The 20,135-nt window shown below is 39.2% G+C and overlaps 2 protein-coding genes across 2 annotated transcripts; both read left to right on the top strand.

The window, feature by feature from the left end:
• The first annotated feature begins 607 nt into the window (after positions 1-607).
• aup1 (AUP1 lipid droplet regulating VLDL assembly factor) lies at positions 608-11,984 on the top strand. Its single transcript, XM_086306536.1, has 12 exons — positions 608-902; positions 5,499-5,636; positions 6,133-6,283; positions 7,093-7,274; positions 7,927-7,999; positions 8,116-8,189; positions 8,586-8,652; positions 8,845-8,947; positions 9,037-9,168; positions 9,333-9,472; positions 10,375-10,463; positions 11,644-11,984. The coding sequence occupies exons 1-12, from the start codon at positions 862-864 to the stop codon at positions 11,687-11,689; spliced, it is 1,236 nt and encodes a 411-aa protein (XP_086162662.1). The 5' UTR covers positions 608-861; the 3' UTR covers positions 11,690-11,984.
• Positions 11,985-12,757: 773 nt separating this feature from the next.
• On the top strand, positions 12,758-19,244 carry fnta (farnesyltransferase, CAAX box, subunit alpha). Its single transcript, XM_086306550.1, has 9 exons — positions 12,758-12,943; positions 13,771-13,856; positions 15,029-15,143; positions 15,384-15,488; positions 15,620-15,746; positions 15,995-16,143; positions 17,958-18,020; positions 18,231-18,423; positions 18,531-19,244. Exons 1-9 carry the CDS (start codon positions 12,819-12,821, stop codon positions 18,696-18,698), a joined length of 1,131 nt encoding a protein of 376 aa, XP_086162676.1. The 5' UTR covers positions 12,758-12,818; the 3' UTR covers positions 18,699-19,244.
• Positions 19,245-20,135: the final 891 nt, after the last annotated feature.

Below are 20,135 nucleotides of genomic sequence, written 5' to 3'. Positions count from 1 at the left end.
AAAGAACCAAACAGCTATTAGTGGAGGTTCTGTCACCGTTTGGTGCTGCATTTCAGCCAGTGGTGTTTCAAGCTCTTTAGAGTTGTACAAACTCTGGTTTTGCCTTATATACTGTATTTACACATATATTTGCACATGTTTCAATAAATGGCTACACTTTCCCCCCTAAACTGCTGACTATAAACACAGTAAAAAAGAAAAGAGGGGCGACTAAAGACGTTCAGCTCATCATTGGAATAAATAAATAGATTCATTAAAATAAAATGGTAACATTACATACTACGTTTCCTGCAAATTAAAATTGATCAGATTTCGCCACTAGAGGTAGACAAAATACTATAACATTTTACCAGCGTTTCCTTTAGGGGACGTCTTTAGTGCTCCTTTATTTTTTTCTGCTGCTCTTTTATTATGAAAGTATCGCACCTGACACTCCGATAAAGATGAACACACAGTTATAGATTACATGAAATCATGAAAGTAATTGAAGTGTTGGTTACAAAGACTCCCAGTTTATACACTTCTGTAGAATTTAGAAACGAGTATTATTTATATAAATTTACTTTTGTAGAGATGGCGCTTTTATTCTAGGGGATTCTAACAACGGACCGGAAGTGGTGTCGTGCCGACTGAAGCCATTATCTGTGCTAGCGCTATTTAACCACAAAGCTAACATTTTAAAGTCGCGTACTTAAGCGGTCTGAAAAGGCTGTACTATAATCTAACTGGCTCCTTAAAGCTACCCAGTTTCCAGTTTACCCACCGCATGACAGAGGTGCAGTCGTGAAAGTAATGACTAATTTATATTTAGGGGTCAGGTTGTATTTTTAGCATTAGCCTCTGAAGGTCTGACTGGCAGACATGGAGACTCGGGGAATTGAAGACATGTTTGACTTTCGTCGGTAAGTCAGCTAACTGCTAAGTAGTGTAAACTGCTCGGTTAACCTTCACTTAGCGCTAATTAGCGCAATAAGCGTTGAAGAAATACACAGAGGATATGGCGTCGACGACGTTTATTATCGGGCAGCTAACCAGTATAGTAGAAGATGTATTAAATAATCTGGAAAACATGCAGCTAGATAGCCGATACTGGCAACGTTATAGTAAACAAGTCATGGATAGCGTTTGACATGAAACCTTGTCCAGTGCTAATTTTAATAAGCACGCCGATCAGTTGCAGCATGAAATGCGTGAACTAGCTAATCTTAGATGTCTGTTGGTTTCATGTATTCACTGCTTGCCTTGTGACAACGAAGAGTGAAGTTTAAGAGACTTAAATTTTTTTGATCTAGACGCAAAAGTCAGAGATTATATCTGAGCGCGTGTAAAGGGGAGAAAATAACTGACAGCAAAAGTAGCTGCCGTTGTGTACTTCAATACTAAAGTGTTTTTGACTTGAATAGAGGGCGGACATGAGGCCTGTAGACGGTGGTAATGACGACTAGAGCGTTTATGAGGTTTCGAAATGTTCTCTAGCGCTTGACTGCAGAGGGAATCGAGTAGTGACACGTGTAATATTGGTAAAAACGCTGAAACAAAAGCAGCTCTAACTCTGCAATTGGTTTTCATAACGTGTGTACAGTACTGTGCCTCGAGCCACCTTTCATAGCGTCAGACTTGATTGTAATTTTTTTTTAAGTGGTCTTGAGCATCGGTTCTCCAGGATTTCTGAAGGTCTTTCAACGTTATTCTTTAGACTCTTGCTGCCTTTTCACTCATTTTCAGTCCAGTCCTTGTAACGGACCACTTAACACTGATCTATGATTCATTCAGGAATTAAAACAGTGTTGTGTCTACACATAGCAGACAGCTTGGCAAAAAAACAATGTTAAATTACTTTGTTATCAGCAGTCTGTCACAAAAACATAAAGATAAAAGTTTGACAGATGTAATATAATACTTTTGTCACAACAAGGTGATTCCCAAAGTGCTATTTGCTGAAAATTTGGCATATTGCAGTAACATTGCAGCACACTATAGTGTGCAGTGTCCAGTTAATTTGTTTTTAGGAAACTGGATAAGGGGAGGACAAAAGAATTGGCAGTGCTTTAAAAATTATCAACAGCAGATGAGCCAGTAAAAGTCATGTCACAGGACCTGAAAGATGCATCTGGCCCTGCAGTTGACCCAAACAACAAAAAGCACCTAATGCAAGGGATGATGTTGTATCTTTACATAACAGAAAACTTGGTAACAAAAACAAGTAATTTTACATTGTATCTTTTGGCACTTTTTTACTTGCAGTCTATAAAAGAAAAAAACTATAAAATGTTCCCATTTCTTTAGTTGAATCTGTGAAAAATGTCAAAAATAACAGTTTGGCAGATGTCGAATAATATGTTTTCTAGAAAAAGGTGATTCTCCTCAAATTTTCATGCCGAGATCTGCTAGCATGAAAATATGAGGAAACTGGACAAGAGGGGGACAGATGAAGTGGTTGGCTTAAAAAAAATTATCTACGGCAAGTGTCTGAAAGTCATGTCCTTGAGAAACAGGAAACAGTCCTTAAGAAACAGGGAAAAAAATCTGCCATAGACCTGACAGGACCTGAGAGATACATCTGCCCCTTTAGTTAATCCAGCTACTGTTCACTGAAGACTCATTGGAAATGGTCTCAGTCTAAGGGTCGCTGTCAAGAAGCCTTTTTTAAGGAAGGGAAAAGAGGAGAAAAGGATGAAGTATGAAAATTACACAAGATCAGTGGAGGACAGCGGGATGATGGAGTAATGAATCCACGTTTTTGGTTCAACTCCTCTTCAGTATGAACAGGAAAGAATTACAACAGTGAGTGTCTGCAGCCACATGAAAAACACAGTAAAAACATACCTGAATAGAAAAGCACAAATTGGAATAGAGCTGGGCGATATAAGATTTTTTTCATATCACGATATGTTTTTTTCATTTCAGGCGATAACGATATCCATCACGATATAAGCCAAATAACTATATTTGTAAGATTTAAATGTGCCGTTGCTCACAAGTAAAATGTGAAATAATCAGCAGCTTGTTTTGATTTAAATATTTATTTCCCATAATAAGTTCAACAGGGTAAATGTACTCAAGGAACATGAGACTTTTTCAGATAAATAAAGGCAAATATTGCAAACTACACAAAAGGCAGCCGCTAAAGCGTTTAAGTTTCAAAATAGAACAAACGAAACAGACTAAATTGTCAATTCCACTTAGAAACAAAATATTAATTCTACAAATAAATCTTAGTTTGTTTTACAGAAGATCAGACAAAATTGAGTAACTTTTGTCAATATCAAATAAACTGAGAACTAAAAGAAAATTCTCAATCTCTCCTTGTTGTATAGCTGAGCTTTTCAAACAGTTTTAACAGTTACTGTAGTCTGACAAAAGCCGAATGACGAATTAGCGCTTCCAGTCAGAGATTGAGCATGCACCGCTTTATTGTATTTCCAGACTTGCTTTCGGCACAATTTAACGTGCGCGCTACTGTTTTTGTCAGACTTGAAATAGCCGAAATACCTTCACACTACGGAACTTCTATGGCTCTTCCGTTCGACAATCTCTCCGGCATTGGAACCATCATCTGTTTCCTCTTCGGTAACCTTCGGTCACGCTCGGTTGATTTTTCTAGTCGGCACACTCATTTCCTCCGTTACCCGGGCGGCACCGCTGCTTCCCAAACAAATACACATGTGCGGCTTGGCACTTGTGCTGTACGTAACAAGTCATGTGACGTGACGCTGCGGCTGTGATTGGTTCGGCTCTGCGCTACTTAATTTGAATTGTCTGTTCTTTTTTCTTTTCTTTTTTTTTAAGAGGACAAGAGCGGTGAGGTCTATCGCATTAGTTTAATTTTTCTATCGAGAAAAAGTTAGTTTCGCAATACATATCGTTATCGTTCTATCGCCCAGCTCTACCATCAAGCATGAATTTGCCTCCACAGACCCCAGACCTCAACACTATTCTAGAAGTGATGGTTCATCTTGACAGAGAGAAGAGCTTTGAATGTCATCCTAGAAGATTGGAAAACAATAGGAAAGCTTGGAATTGTACAAACTCTGTTTTTGATTTACGTACTGGATTTCAGTGTGTGTTTGAACATGTTGCAATAAATACCTGCACCTATAACTAGGGATGGGTATTGAAAACCGGTTCTTGTTGAGAACCTTGGAATTGTTTGCCATTTTTGCCAATGATTCCCTTATCGATTCCAGTCGCCCCGAATGACGTCACTACGTTGCGGAGCGTCATTTACCTGGCAGGAAACACGGCGGCTCAAACGCTCAAAAGTTTGGTCATACTTTACGAGAACGGATGACAACAGGGCAACTTGCAATACTTGCAAAGTAGATATTTCATTTAAGGGAGGAAACACTACGAATATGCAAAAGCATTTGCTCACAAAACACGCGATGACCTTAAATGAATGTTGTGTTTTTAATTCCATTCTGGACTCGTGAATCTCAACCCAGCAGCAGCGGTAACGTTTGCACGTCCTCTCCCGTTAATGCGGCAGGTAAATAATCAACTAACAGTGCATATTATGTTAGCAGAGTCTGGCTCAGATGCTGGCAGTTCTCGCTGCAGTCTACCGGTAGCGTCTCCTTTCAGGCCAGGATAGACAAATGTCACCGAGCAGTGACTAAGTTTGTGGTCAAAGGCTTGCACCCATTTGCCACAGCAGATGCCCCCGATTTTCGGAATGTGTTTAATTGTAGGCAGGGAGATTACTGGATATTCTTGTGTAATTGCTACAGAATAATTTATGTTACACTTTGTTATTGCTACAGAAGAATATTTATTTTATTATTTTACGTTTACAATTTTTTTTTTTTTTTCCTGGGGACCCTGTGACACCCCATCAAAGAGCCGTAGGCTGGATCTCTTAAAATCTTACTGTTGGGTTTGTAAGGCCATGTTACTCCTAAATTTCTATCTTGTTCAAAGAGAAAATGTAAAACAAAGTTCTAAGCTAATCGACCTTAGTGTTCTCCTTTTTTAAAAAGAATCGATAAAGAATCGAATCGTTAAATAGAATCGAAAATGGAATCGGAATCGTGAAAATCTTATCAATACCCATCCCTACCTATAACCATTTCGTATCAAAACATAAACAGATTATGGATGGCTCTTTTTCACAGTATTGTATCATTGGATATCATTGCATAGTTGAATAACAATAGAGTGAAATGGTTAAACTCTGATGTGAGTTCATGCTATGGCTCAGTGCACATTTATCCAGTAATAAAAGGAAGAAGATCAGTAGGTTGTGAAAGATGCTGTCATTCAAATCACAGAACGGTATTTTTGAGGCTGATGGTGAGGTGTATATTTTGAAATTGGGAAATAAAAAAGGGCTAAAAATGTGTTGGTTCATTTGAAATATAATCGGCACAGGATAAAGCAATCTTGCTACAGCTCCCCTGGAAATCACTTAAATTCTCTAATTTACATTTAGATTTGTTTTTCTTTTGTGTTTTCTATTCCAAATGTCATTTTTTTGATTCTGCTCTGTTTTTGTGCAGGTTTCCCAAAGATGCTGTCGTTCTTCTGCTGTTGCTGATTTACTTTCCAGTCGGCATTTCTTTAATGTTCATACGTATTTTTATTGGTGTTCATGTGTTCCTGGTCAGCTGTGCACTTCCAGAGAGTTTTATAAGAAGGCAAGTGTTGAAAAAGTGTTCCAATACCACATTTTACTGTCAGCGGTAACCAAATCTGTAGCTGAGTCGTCTTGTGTGTCACTTGTAATCATGTTTGTGTGTGTGTGACAATAATGACTGAGGTGAAATTGTAGTATAAGGGATAACAATAGCAGTTAATGCTAACACACATGGCATCTGTGCCATTAAAATAACTGTAATTTTTTGTCAGAGTTTATTCACTTTAACCACAGTAAATACTACTGAGGCCAGTGGAAGGTAATTGTACTTTGCACACTGTAATTTTAGTTTGAAGAAAGGTGGTGACTGCATGATTAAAGAACCAAAGCATGTACATGCCCTGGAGGCTATAAGAGCAGTTAAGAAAAAAGATATTTGTACGTATTGCATATTGTGGTAAATTATACACGCAAGTGTTACACTATTGAGGACTATCCTGTTGCCAAATATGTTAAAATGCTGACATCATGTTTGTTTGTTTTTTCTTTGCTTCTAGATTTGTTGTGAGGGTTATGTGCTCGGTGTTGGGGATGCATGTGAGACAGAAAAATCCCCGCTCCAGAGACAAAAACACCAAGCTGTACATATGCAATCATGTGACAGAGTTTGACCACAACATTATCAACCTCCTGACCCCCTGCAGCACAGTGAGTGCTTGGCTTAAACGTTTTTCCTGACTCAACCGTGTCATGCAGCATATTTTACACATTCAGGGATTCAGTATAATATATCAGTGTGCTGATTGCATCAGTGCCCTCCTATTAACAAATCTATGGTGACATCATTGCATTACATGGCTTGGACATAAATACAATTTGACACTACATGCAGTCCTGTGAAGAAGAAAGTTTTCAGTTGTCTGCATTTCATTATAACTTTTGTAGGAATTAAGCTGGTAATTAGCAGTCAGGTAACTTTAATCAAATGCACTTGATGCGCTGTGAGCACCTCTATAAAAGCAGAGGTGTTTGGCAGTTTGCTGGTCTGGAGCATTCAGATATGTGTCTTTCTAGGAGTGGACGTCCCAGCAAATTCACCCCATGCTCAGTCTCTCTGACCACTGCATGGTCAATGAGTCGACCGTGAACTCCTCTGTATACCAAAGTATTCTAGAGTCAAATGTGAGGCCATCTGTCTGACAGCTAAAGCTTGGTCCAAATTTGGTTATGCAACAGGACAATGATCCCAGGCACAGGAACAAATCTCTAACAGATATACTGAAAAATTCAGTTCTCAAGGTGTTGCAATGCACCTTAATCTCAGTGAAATGCTGTGACAGGACCCTGAGAGAGCTGTGCGTGGAGGCAAGATTGTGCTGGTGCATTAACACATGTTATAATATACCTGATCTATTCTCAAGGTCTGTCAGTTGAAAAAAGAAGATCCTGTGTACTTTAATGTATTTTAAATATAGTAAATATGTGGTGAATTTGACCCGTCTCTTTCTGCCTATCAGCCCCAGTTAGATGGCTCCACAGGCTTTGTGTGCTGGGCCAGAGGCTTCATGGAAATCCATGCAGGCTCCGGAGCCATAGGAGAGTCTCTGCAGAGTTACTGCTCTGCTGAAGGCACCACACCTTTGCTCCTGTTTCCTGAAGAGGACACCACAAATGGCCGCGCCGGTCTTCTCAAATTCAGGTGACGTTTGTACACATGTTACTGTACGGTAATAAACAAGAACTCTCCGATAACACAGCAAGTGTTTGCAATTCATCAGCACCCTGGGACGGTTTTGGCCTCTTACCCATACCCAGTGATTTAATGCAGCCAGCGACAAATTATCATCCCTCTTTCATGGCACATTGAGATAGAGATGAATTACTTTGGCGGTTGAGTCTCCCCCACTAATTTCCCTCTAGAGTTGTAGGGAAATTAGTGCAAGGAAGTGAAAACAGCTGCTAAATTGATTCATTTCTATAGTTAATTCGAGTAAGACTGAAACAAGTGTACTGTATCCTCAGTGGAGATGCACATGAAAACCAGAGAAGCTGGGAGTTGCACTTTATAATGAGGTTGTGATTATTGCCATGCTTTTCTTTACAGTCTCTGATACTCTTCTTTTACTGGAACCTAACGCAGACTCTTAGGCTGCGCCTCCTTTGTGCCATGTCAGAATCACCCGTTCACTATGTTGCTGATGCTAACTACCAAAGGCATTGGCCTTTAAATGCTTAGCTGACTAATTGCACATATCCTGAATGTCTTTAACAATAAAATCAATTGTTATTGGCTCACAGCACAAAGCCAACCAGCTACTATATTAAATATCTATATATGTTTTTTCTCTCAGCTCCTGGCCTTTCTCACTGACTGAATCCATCCAACCTGTGGCCTTACGGGTGACCAGACCATTGATCTCTTTGGTAAAGTCATTTGAACTCACATTTAGAATGAAAGTGACATTTAAAAGAGCTGATGAAATGATGTGACTGCACACCAAAGTAATCTAACAACACGATTACCTCCTGTCTGTACACAGAGCACACCGGAGTCCAGCTGGCTGACGGAGCTCTTATGGACATTTTTTGTTCCATGGACAGTGTATCATGTAAGGTACTAAATAATTTGTGTCATTATTTCTATCTTTTTCTGCAGCCACATTTTTCACAATGTAGGTCTCATTTCTTTTACCCTAACCTGGTTTTGTGGAGATTGTTATGTAAAATCCAAAAAACACAAAAAACTGTGAATTTTTGGCACAAACTACCCTCCTCAGGCTCATGCTCCTGCCAGGACTTCTGATTAATGAATGTGCATTTCAAAATCATATTGCTTTCATGAGCAAGTTTTTTGTTTGTTTTGTTTTTTTGTTTTGTTTTTTTTGTTTTGGTTGGTTTTTTTGGTCTGAGTTTTTGAAAAGACCTTCTATTGATTCTTAGTTTTTCTGTTGCTCTAATTGTTCAGATTGTCTTCTTAGCATTGCTTTTTTGTGTTTCGTTTCCATCCCAGTTGGCTCCCAACAGTATCCAGACAAGATGGCGAGTCGACACAGGAGTTTGCCAACAAAGTCCAGGAGGTAAGAACAGCGTGTGCCACTTGGATGCACATGAGTTATATTTGTAATTGTAAAAACAAATATGCGTGTGTGTGATATGTGTAAGAGTTATGAAGCCTTGCACCTGTACACAGATCTCTTTGTTGTTGTGTTGCAAAACGTCATGCATAGCAGATGTGAGTTCCCACTTTCTGCTTGTGTGTTTTTGTTTAGCTGCTAGCTGCTGAGCTTGGCTTGGTCGCCACCAAAATCACTAAAGCTGATAAAGCAGAGCACATCAAAAGGACAAGACGCATTGTTCCACAAACAACCACAAGTAAGTCGGTCACATGATTCAACATCAACTCTGTCCATGTGGGAGATTCAGCTGATTGGAGGTTTGTTTGTTTTGTTTTTTAAATGTAGGTGTAACACCTGGTTCTATTGGGCTTGGATTCATGAGTTTGGGCACAGATGACCGCAGGATTGCTAAGATGGCTCAGCAGGTGAAGGACGTGTTGCCCCATGTTCCACTGAATGTCATCACAAAGGATTTAGGTACACTTACATTTGGCTACCACATCTATTTTCTTGGAATACACTTTTATGTTCATTCTGCACCTGAGCTCTTCTGTCACACTTTCACTTTGTAAGAAGTCCTTTAAAAAGAATGATAGATTCATTTGCCATGCACTAACAGTTGTTCTTTTTATTGTGTATAGCAAAAACCAATTGTGTTGACACCACCATTACAAATCTGCTGGAGAACAAGGAGGAAACATCAATGGAAGCAGCGGGGATCTCGACTTTTGGCCCTTCCAAGATCAGCTCCTATTCTTCTGGTCTTGCTTCCACCTTAAAGGTTTGATAAGGCCTATTTCCTAGAATTTAACCAGACAATTTGAAGTTATAGAGCACATCTGATTAATTTACGGGTCAATATCATTGACTGATATAAGCTACTTGGTGATCTGTTGGTATCTGCATTTGTAATAGTCATAAACAACATTTTTAAAAAGTAAAGAAAGAACAGGAGAAACAGCCTTCAGTGATGTTATGAATGTTGAAATTGCAAAGTTTGCCCATCACAGGGCGCTCTGCAACTCCCCTGTTGGCACACCACAAACACAACAACCAGCTTGTAAAGTCAGGAAGACTGTAAACGGGCAACTAAGGAACTACATCTAACAAATGTTAATCTGTTTGCGTTTGATGCATCTGAAAGAAAAACATGATAAGAGGACAACCTGTCAAATTTAAATCATTGAATTATTGGTACCAGGCAAAAAAGTCATGTATTTGTCAGGCTCTAATAAGTTGGGTAAAAAATTATTATTTATGAAGTGATACCGAAAAGGTCCATAAAAGGCACAAGCTGTCCAGAGGTGTACGAGAAGATGATCTTGATCTTTTGATCTCATAAGCTCCATATCAGTGTCTTTTTATCACACTATTTACCTTACATTTTAGCTGCACTGCATGATAATAATCACTAAGATATTATTTATAGTAAAGGAGCCCAATATGCAGTCGGTCCATCACATGCTGTCAAAATCAGTGAGACGTGAAGCGGCCGTCTCCTTATTTTTTAAGACTGCACATCCCAGACCCTCAGATACATCCGTACAATATAATGAGCCCTAGTGTCTTCTGTTAGTTTTGGCTTATCTGTGTACATGAATGTTAATAAGAATATCTGTTTTTTGCAGTGTTTTGCAGTTTTTTGTTTTTGTTTTTTAAATTCCATTTTGTTTTTATTCATAGCCTGCTGCCAAAACTTTTGGGAAATCACCAACCGACAGACATTTGTCTCTCCAAGAAAGAAAAGAAGCGCTGTATAACTTTGCACGAAGGTGAGTTTTTCTAGTAACTATTATCTTTACTGCTTTAAGCAAGTGTTTCTGGACTTTGTAATAATACCCCATGACAGTTCAGTTCATCTTAATAAGAGACCTGAGAGAGCAGCCAAAGCTGTTTGGTTGTTCGTTGTTCAGGGCTGAGAAGTTATGCAACATTCATTTGATTTGAGATTTTCTTGCTTTGGGTTGAGTGTGTTGTTCATTTCTGATTCTTCACAGTATTCGAGCAACACCAAGCACAGATCGTATGCAAAACAAAGTGTCTTTACAAATTTAAATTCCACAACTTTGTTTTGACAAACAACATCCACATCTCTAAACTCAATTTTGGAGAACAAATTGTCAACAAACGGTACCTGGCAAAACCTATGGCGGAAAGACACTGATGAACACGGTGAAGCATTAGCATAATTTTATTTATAGTCTAATAAAAGCCAGAGGGATGACTCCAAATGAATGCTAACTTTGTTGTGAGTCTGCTGGATTTTCTGATGAGTGCAGCTGTGTCTAAACACATCTGCTATACAAACTTTGTGTTGTGGTAATAGGTTAGTATTTTGTTAAAGGTTGTTGTGCTGCCCCCACGTGGCTGAAAATACATCAGTGCATTTTTTTAAATAAAGGTAATAAAGCTGGAAATCGTAAGAGAAGAAATCTTGAGTATGTCAGTGCCATTACCCTTTCTTTTTTTTTTTTAACTTGTGAGACTGAGGTTTTAGCTTGCTCTGAGCTCGGACGTGCGTGTCCAGTGATTTTATTTATTGCTTGAGCCGATTTAATGTAAGTTTGCTTGGCAAACATGATCTCTGGATGGTGGGGCATGAGATGAGCTCTCTTGTTTGTCGTATTACCAGAGTATTTGAATTTATTTAAATATAGATATTTGATGCGCCTGATGAACATGCAAAATATCAAGATAATAAAATACTGTCGTGGTGCTGAATCAAATTTTTTTTTTTTTTTTTTTTTTTCTCTCTCCCTTCACGCCACTATTACCTAAAAGTCAAAATAATTTGGCATGAGCGTGGTCTTAGACCCTAATAAGAGCACAACTGTACAATCACAGTGAGTCTGGACGTGTCAGAGTTGCATCTGTAGTTGTGTTTATTAAACTTTTATGATGCTAAATAAAAGCTGTATTTAATCTTTTTCTTTTCCTTTTCCCTTCTTCCAGACGCTACATTGAAAAGCATGGATTGGAGCAGGAAGACGGTCACTGAACAGTCTGGGTCAAGCAATTATGGAAAGAAGCATATTCACGTTGCATAGCTGTCTGATTTGAATGATGATTTTATATTTCCCCAAACAGTTCTGTTGACAAAAAGGATTTTGTTCTTACGTATTCAGGACATGTATAAGTTCATGGAATGGTGATTATGCATGTGTTCAGTTTTTCATTCTGGCTGATACATAATTTTGATAACAGTTTGTATTACAATCCACTGACTGTGAATCATCTATTTATTTTTATAATGTCCAGAGTTGTTGATGGAAATAAACCTCTGCTTGACCTTGCTTTAATGAAATGATTTCACATCCATGTGTTGTCAAGAGTTTGGCATGTGATTAAGAGGCCCCAGGTTTTGGCAAGTAAAGTGAAATTTGACTTCCAGTTGCATGACATTTGTATTTTAATAGTTTTATGTTTTTTCTATTCTCCAAATATATGTCAACCAAATCCTGCCATAAGAGGGAGCCAGAACATGGTGAACCTCGGCAGTCCTATAGACACAGCAGGAATCTAGAAACTAGTGGATGGTGTATTTTAATTAATGTGAACATTTCACACATTTAACTGATGAACACACACAGTTACAACTCCATCAGAAATTTAAAAGTCAGATGAGTTGTAACAGGTTGAAAACAAACATCCATAAACTGAGACTAAACTGTGACATGAAGACCAGCTGGAACAGTCACTGTGGGATTTGATAACTGAAAAGGCAGAAAAACCACTGACCTATGAATCATTCATACATAACAAGGCACCTAACTCAAGGAATGAACCAGTGTTTTGTCTACACAGGTGGCAAAAAACAATACTTGGATCTTTAGGCACTTTGTTACTAGCAGCCTTTTACAAAGTAACATTTGTTTCAGTTTCTTTAGTTGAAGCTACTGAAAAATAAATAGCACCGTTTGAAAGACAGCGTGGTATTTTTAAAATCATTTGCATAAACTTATCTCCATAAACTGGAGAAGTGTGGCTGTCTATTATTATTAGGTGATAATTAAGGAAAGAAAATCTCCATTTCCCAGCAGCACTTAAAGGCAACTTTTTCCGCTACACCGGATATGACGTTTTCTTTCTCAACGGAGCACAACTGCGATTAAGCTAACTAGTTAGCAATGTCGGACATTGAGGAAACAGTTGAATCTGTACAAGTTAACGAAGACAAAGAGTTTGATGTAGAGGTCGAGGAGCACATCGAGGATGAATTTGCTGTTGACCCGACTCGATACATATTTTACAGGTATTGTCTAGTTATCACTTTCTCTTTGGGTGGCTAACTTAGCTTTGGTCGCTCCTCTACCGGTGCTTAGTAACTACTCTGTAGCTCGTGTTTGTTATAACGCGGTAATGTTTGATAACTTATAGTTTAATACGAGTTTTGTTAGCAGCTGTCAAAAGTGCACTATAATTATCGTCTTTGTGATGGAAAGCCGGAGGAGTTGCGCTAACAGCCCTCTTTCTAGTAGAAGGTTCAGCTCTGTACGTTTATTCTAGCCAATACCTTCAGAAAGAATAGTACCCAGGTTAATTTGGCGTCCTAACGTCACAGCTTGTCTTAATGATTTCAGTATAAAGTTAAACAGTTATCGCATTTGCAGTTTTTTTCCTTGCACAGAGGCTTTTTTTTGCCGCCCCCTCCAAAGTGTCAGATGACAATCAGCAGCATTGTAATGACTTTGCTGTTTGGGTTTTCTTTTACCCAAGAATAGGAGACCTCCTTGCTTATATGGCGGTCAGAAATGGCTGAAAAATGCATTGGTTGATCACAAAAACAGTGTACAAATTCCCCCCAAAGTAGTTAGCTCAGTCAGAGACATTATATCAAGAGATATAATACTCACAGAAGCCTGAATTGAATTTATGGGAGAATTTAGTGACAGCAGACGTGGTAGTAGTAAGTTTAATGGTTCTTAAAGCCTTATTTGTGGACCAAAAACTGGTGACTGGGCTGGTGATTATCTACAATATATTTGTTTCTAGATGGATCTTGGCCCTGTGTAACTAAATACATTAGCTACTGTCAGGCTGTACTGACAGTTAATCCACCTCCGTGTTTTTGTGTTTCAGAGACAGAAAGGAGTGGGCTGACCTGGAGCCTGTTCCACAGGATGATGGACCAAATCCTGTAGTGAAGATTGCCTACTCGGAAAAGTGTAAGATTGCTAGTGAACCATGGAAGGCTCATAGGGAATTGCAAGACAGCAAGGAAGTGGGTAGAGGGAAAGGTCACTGCAAGATATTATACGTCTAAGTCAGGGGTGTCAAACTCAAATACACAGTGGGCCAAAATTCAAAACTGGATCAAAGTCGCGGGCTAACATTAATATTCATTGAAAAAAAATCTTCCTCCAAATATAACAATGAATCTTTTCTTATGGACTCAAACAAGTTTTGCTGAAAAACTGAATATGGAACAAGCAAAGCTTAATACTAAACAATATATATAACTTATATAAACGTGTATATATAACTTAATATTGCACATATGCAAAATCAAAATTCCAATTAAATAACACATCAGTGGAATTCATTTCTTAAATAAAAAATGTATTTGCAGGCTTCTGAATTAAATTTTATCATCAAATTTTCATCATGTTCTCCCACCTGTTCAGAAAGCTCCTGTTTTCTGCCTTTCTTTTTGCCATTTTGGGATAGGTAGCATGGCAGTATTTGCATGGTTGCTATGACTATGGTCAACAGAGGAGAGGGTGCTAATGGGTCCTGTCATGACTGACGTGCCAAAACACCAACAGAGCATTCTGGGACTTGTAGTATTAGCAGTACATGCACTGTATAATACCGGCAGGCCAACTCTAATAGTAATTTTGTATGGCTTCGTGGGCCAAATGTAATTAGGCTGCGGGCCAAATTTGGCCCACGGGCCAGAGTTTGACACCTATGATCTAAGTAGTCATCTTCATCCTGTCATGAAACCATACGATGGGGCTCAAGTGATCACTGAAAGGTTTTATGATTATGACAATGACAGCAAATATCATTTGCTGTTTGGGACATTTTTGACTGCCAGTACCCTCATCCTAATTTGTAAAAATACCAAAGTAGGGTGTTTTTTTTTGTTTGGTTTTTTTTGTTTGGTTTTTTTTGGAATAATGGTGTTCTATGCCTCCAGGAGATTTCCAAACACTTGGAGAATCATTGCCGTACTGGTGGCACCTGGCTTCCTTGCTGTACTTTCCTTCCTTTAGGCACATTATGTTGTTTTTTCCGTTAATATGCCACTTGTCTGTTAAAATCCAAACTATTTCAGATGAAATATGATTGCAGAAGGATTTCATATCTAATGTTCACGTCTTTCTTCCAACAGTCTCAGATGTCTACGACTATTTCCGTGCCCTCCTAAAGAATGATGAAAAAACTGAGCGGGCTTTCGCTCTGACTGCAGATGCCATTGACCTAAATGCTGCAAATTACACTGTCTGGTGAGCATTTTGCCTGCTGGAAAAGCAGTGCTGATCTTTTGATGTTGTAGCATTTACACATAATGGGGAAAAAGAGCAAAGGAGATGACATTCATAGTTAAGTAGTACTGTTTATAGGTACAGTGCCTCAGGCCAGTCACAATTTTAAAACTGCATCAGAGTATAAAATGTGTTTGTTTTGTTTAGAAATGAGTGTCTTCTGTGAAAATGTAATCTAACATATGCTGTGGTACTGTCCAGGCACTACAGGCGAGTACTCCTGCAAGCCCTGTCGAAGGACCTAAAGGAGGAGATGAAGTACATTACTAACATTATTGAAGAGCAACCCAAAAACTATCAAGTCTGGTAAGTGCATTATGTGAATTTATCCAGAGCACATAGAGAGGAGAGTGGGAGTGGGACATTCCTAAAACGACTCAAGTTTAATGAAAAAGTTGGAAGATAAGGACGGCTTTCTAAACTCCCTTCTGCTCCAGGCATCACAGACGTATGGTGGTCGAGTGGTTGAATGACCCCTCGGAGGAACTCCAGTTCATCGCAGACATTCTCAGCCAAGATGCAAAGAACTACCACGCTTGGCAGCACAGACAGTGGGTCATCCAGGTAGGTGTTGCTCTCGGCAGAGTTTGGCTCCAAAGCTGAGGAACGAGATCCAGTTCTCCTCCCACAGCGACGCTCTCTGCCAGACTGACTCCTTCACTGATTAATTTGGTTGGCTGTTTGTGTGTAGTTCGAGTCCCTCTGTGGTCAGTATTTGTATCATGTAATGCGAGGCAATGCACGACACAAACGCTGCACTATGTAACCGCATAAACGTGTTGGATGCCAGCTTAGTTTTCTTTGTACCCCAGGAGTACAAACTGTGGGACAACGAGCTGGAGTTTGTGGAGAATCTGTTGGAGGAAGATGTGAGGAACAACTCTGCATGGAACCAGAGGCATTTTGTGATTTCTCACACTACAGGCTTTTCAGATCCAGCTGTAGTGGAGAGAGAGATTCAGTAGGTGCTTTTTTTTCTTGCATTTTTCTAGTGTTGTTTAATTAATTGTAATGTTTAATTGGTGAGGAAATATTAGGTTTATTATATTAAAAATCATCCAGTGCCTCACAGCTGACCCCATTAGGTTCAGTAATGTTAGTATATTTAGTGGAGGCTTGAAATTTTTTACCTTCATACGTGAATTCTTAAGTAAGAACTGAGGCGCTAAAAATGTTTGATCGGTGTGACAAGTCCAAACTATTATTTATAACATGTAAACCCCAGTGTGGTTTCTCCAGTTCATGACCGCAACCTACACTGATGTGTGTTAAAATATGATTGTGTTAGAATTTGTATTTTGACACAAAAATGAGCAGAGCTAGAAGATCTAAAACATGGATAAAAATGAGACTTTTATTATCCTACAGTTTGTTTTGATCATTCACCCATTCCACATGGTGACAAGTTTACCCAAAATGCACTTTCAGAGGTTTCCTCCATTGACTTATCAGACAAAATTAAGGGTACCAGTGCATGTTAGAGTGGTTGTAAAGTTGATTTTCAATTTTTCCCGGAGCATAAATATGTTTTCTAGCCTTGAAAATGTCGTGTGGCTAGCTCCTATACTTGGCTGACCCCTCCAAAAATAATCTAACTGATTGCCTTTAACTACTTCACTCGATCTATACATTTTCTTTAATATGTCTTGGTTTCATAGTCTCTTGTTTAATTTTTGTGTAATTACACAACAGCAGTGTAGCACTGTTTATTCATTAGTTTAGACAGGCAGGAGTAAGATAATGATCCCCTCTCAAATAAAATGGAGCAATTTGTAATATTTAAAGACAATCAGTGTTTATCACTCTTGTATTGCACAAATTCAATAGAGAGTAACCTGCTCATGAATGACCAACAGCAAAACAGTTTGAAACTCAGTCTGTACTAGAGATGGTCAATAATCTGCTTCAGTGTAAGAGCTCTGCTGTTCTAACATCAAGGTAAATACAGCCCTGAGCAACTAAACTGTAAACATAATGGAACAAAGATGGAACTACTCGGTTTGACATCGTGACAACTTTAGCAAAAATAACTTGAAGCAGTTGTTTTCTGTTTTCAGTCTCTCACATTGTTGTGAATTAATTTTGGCCCACTCTTCTTTACTGTGACTGGAGCATTGCACCGCCTTAATTCTTTTCTTTTTCAGCTATTCAGTTGTAGATTGGCTTCTGTGCTTGGGATCACTGTCCTGTTGTTTGACACAATATCAGCCAAACTTTGGCAAACGGGCTCACATTTAACTCTAGAATACTTTGATATACAGAGGAGTTCATAGTCCACTCAATAAGTGCAAGGTGCCTGGGTCCTGGGTCACAGTTAGCATGAGGTGTTTGTTTTGGTTTTACTCTCAGTAACTTTAACATGTTTTTTGCACTTGGGTGTTTTTGGAATTTCTGCTGGGATATCCACCGCTCCAGTTGTTTTAGTGTGCTATAGGAATGTCAAAAACTCAAGATTTAGTCATTAAAATCACTTCTGACAACTTCTGACTCTCTCTCTCTCTGTCTCTCTGTGTCTCTCTCTCTCTGTCTCTCTCTCTGTCTCTGTCTCTCTCTCTCTGTTTCTGTCTCTCTGTGTCTCTCTCTCTCTGTCTCTCTCTCTGTCTCTGTCTCTGTCTCTCTGTCTCTCTCTCTCTGTGTCTCTCTGTCTCTCTCTCTCTCTCTCTCTCTGTCTGTCTGTGCAATATGAATACATACATGTTTCTGTACCCTCAGCATTGTTCCTGCTTCAGTTGTGCAGTTGCATTCATTTTTCTGCTGTTCTTCCCTTTGTGTCAGATATTGCCTGAACCAGATCAGGAAGGCTCCCCATAATGAAAGTGCATGGAATTATTTGAAAGGGTAAGATGCAAATCACAGTGTAAATGATCCTATGTGTGTTTACCTGTAAGGCCCAAACATGCTGACATTTTCTCACTAGAATATTTCACCGTGCCATCCTAAGACATTCAATATATAGCACGCTACAGGGAGCTTGAGAAATGGTTATTAAAAATGGAAAAGCTCACTGCCAGTATCCTCTCTTATTTCCTTCTTTTTTTCCCCCCCAAGGATGCTGCAAGACCGAGGTCTGTCATCTCAGCCAGGTCTGCTGGAGAGGGTGCTGGAGCTAAAGGAGACACATTGTTCACCTTACCTGCTAGCATTTCTGTTTGATTGCTATGAGGATGCCTTAGAGAACATCGCCCAAAAAGAAAAGGTAGAAGAGGAGGAGCAAAAGGAAACTTTAAGAAAGGCTCTAGAAGTAAGTCCTTAGGCATACTTAGAAATAAAAGTTTGCACCCCAATGTTGTTCTTGTCAAACTCGAGATCTGAAACAATGTTGTTGTGCTTTGTTGTCTTCCTTTGAAGATTTGTCAACTACTGGCACAGGAGAAGGACACCATCCGTAAAGAGTACTGGGAGTTTTTGGGACGTTCTTTAAGGAACAAATATGGAAACGGTACTCTCTCTGATGAGCCCATGGCAGAAAATCCTGAGCCATCCATCTCAGCATCACAGTCGCAGGAGGCTAGCTAGGTCTCCTGGGGACTCGCACCATTTCCACTCCCTGCCCTGCTTCATCGCTGCCCTGCTGTCCGCAGAATCAACTCCTGGAGCTTGATATTACTGTAAATGGCTATAATTTATATTGCTGAACAAGGTTTGAGAAATAACCACAGACAAAAGGTCACCTAGAGTCTGAAATACACGTGACAGCTACATCAGAAAGTCTTTAAAAAATGAGGGAGTTAACCTGGAAGTGAGTCTTTTAGCCAGGTTTAGATTTAGATTCATTAACTGGTTGTTCTTTTTCTTTGTTTCAACTTGAATATGTGTATGTATGTTGTCATGGATTCAGCTGCACCCCTGTGAGTGTGACATTTACGTTGTTTTACAGCTTTTTGTTATTTTTAATTCATGGAACTGACGCGTTAGTGAGCAGACTTCAAAGTAAGACTTCATTTGGACTTCTGGTTACAAAACGCATTTTTCACATAAATATAAAGGAGAATATTTGGTTTGAACGGGGAATTCATCTGCTTGTGTTTAAGGAAAGATGAGAAATATAAGTTTGGAATAACAGCAGTGACATGTTGTGTTGTCTTTTTTTGTTTTTGTTTTTTTGTGGGAATGAAGCAAGTTGAGATTAAAAGCAGTCATGTGCTGCTGCTTATTTTCAAATCTATGCTGCTTCCTTTAAATGAGACACTTTTTAGTTTGATTTTTTTTGTGTTTGGTCCTCTGAACTTTGCAGCCTGTGTATCGACACTCGCAGCCTCATGTCCTGACCTCCCTTGGAGCGAGGAAATGGATTTACTCCACTCGATGCAGCTGTTTCTACTTCTGCTGACACTACAACACAATCTGTCTCCTTACAGCCTCTGACCGAGCAGCCAGTGTTCCAGCTGTGCGTAATTACAGCTTCTGTGCATCGTTGACATTAGAGCAGCGCTGCTTGCGTAGTGTGGCGAACCCTGTGATCAGCACGGTCACGTCATCAGCGCTTGGCAAACGAGTGCAGTGGGTGCCCATTCAAAGAGAGTGCAACCCAGGTTACTGTTATTGCTACAATTTATAGGTGATTGCTAAGCATGTCGCATTCAGGCAATCAGGATCATTAACGTGTGCATGTGGATGAGATTGTGCCTTGAAAATGTGGCTGTTCAGAACTGTCAGATTTTAAAAAATCAAAAGAACTACAGTGCTTTGCAAAAGTTTGAGTCTATACAGAACAGACAAGTTGGCAAAAAAAAAACCCATTTATATTGTATCTTTAATCACTTTTTACTCGCAGCTGCATTTCTGCCAGTTGTGTTGTGAATCTCATCCAAGTTGATGGATTTATAAACATAGTAAAAGTACCATCTGTAAAGCATGTGACTGGCAGCAGCTTCATTCTTCAGCATGACAATGATTCCAAACACACTGACAATGCAGTAGAAAGATACCTGGATAGAAAAGCACACAATTGGA

This window comes from Aulonocara sp. 'chitande type north' Nkhata Bay, linkage group LG2 (genome assembly GCF_057382095.1).
Source record: "Aulonocara sp. 'chitande type north' Nkhata Bay isolate Kocher_YH1m ecotype deep benthic linkage group LG2, A_spYH_male_GT1.1, whole genome shotgun sequence".
Taxonomy (NCBI): Eukaryota; Metazoa; Chordata; class Actinopteri; order Cichliformes; family Cichlidae; genus Aulonocara; species Aulonocara sp. 'chitande type north' Nkhata Bay.
Note: the sequence above shows the minus strand (reverse complement) of the source record. Positions and strands in the feature narration are given on the sequence as shown.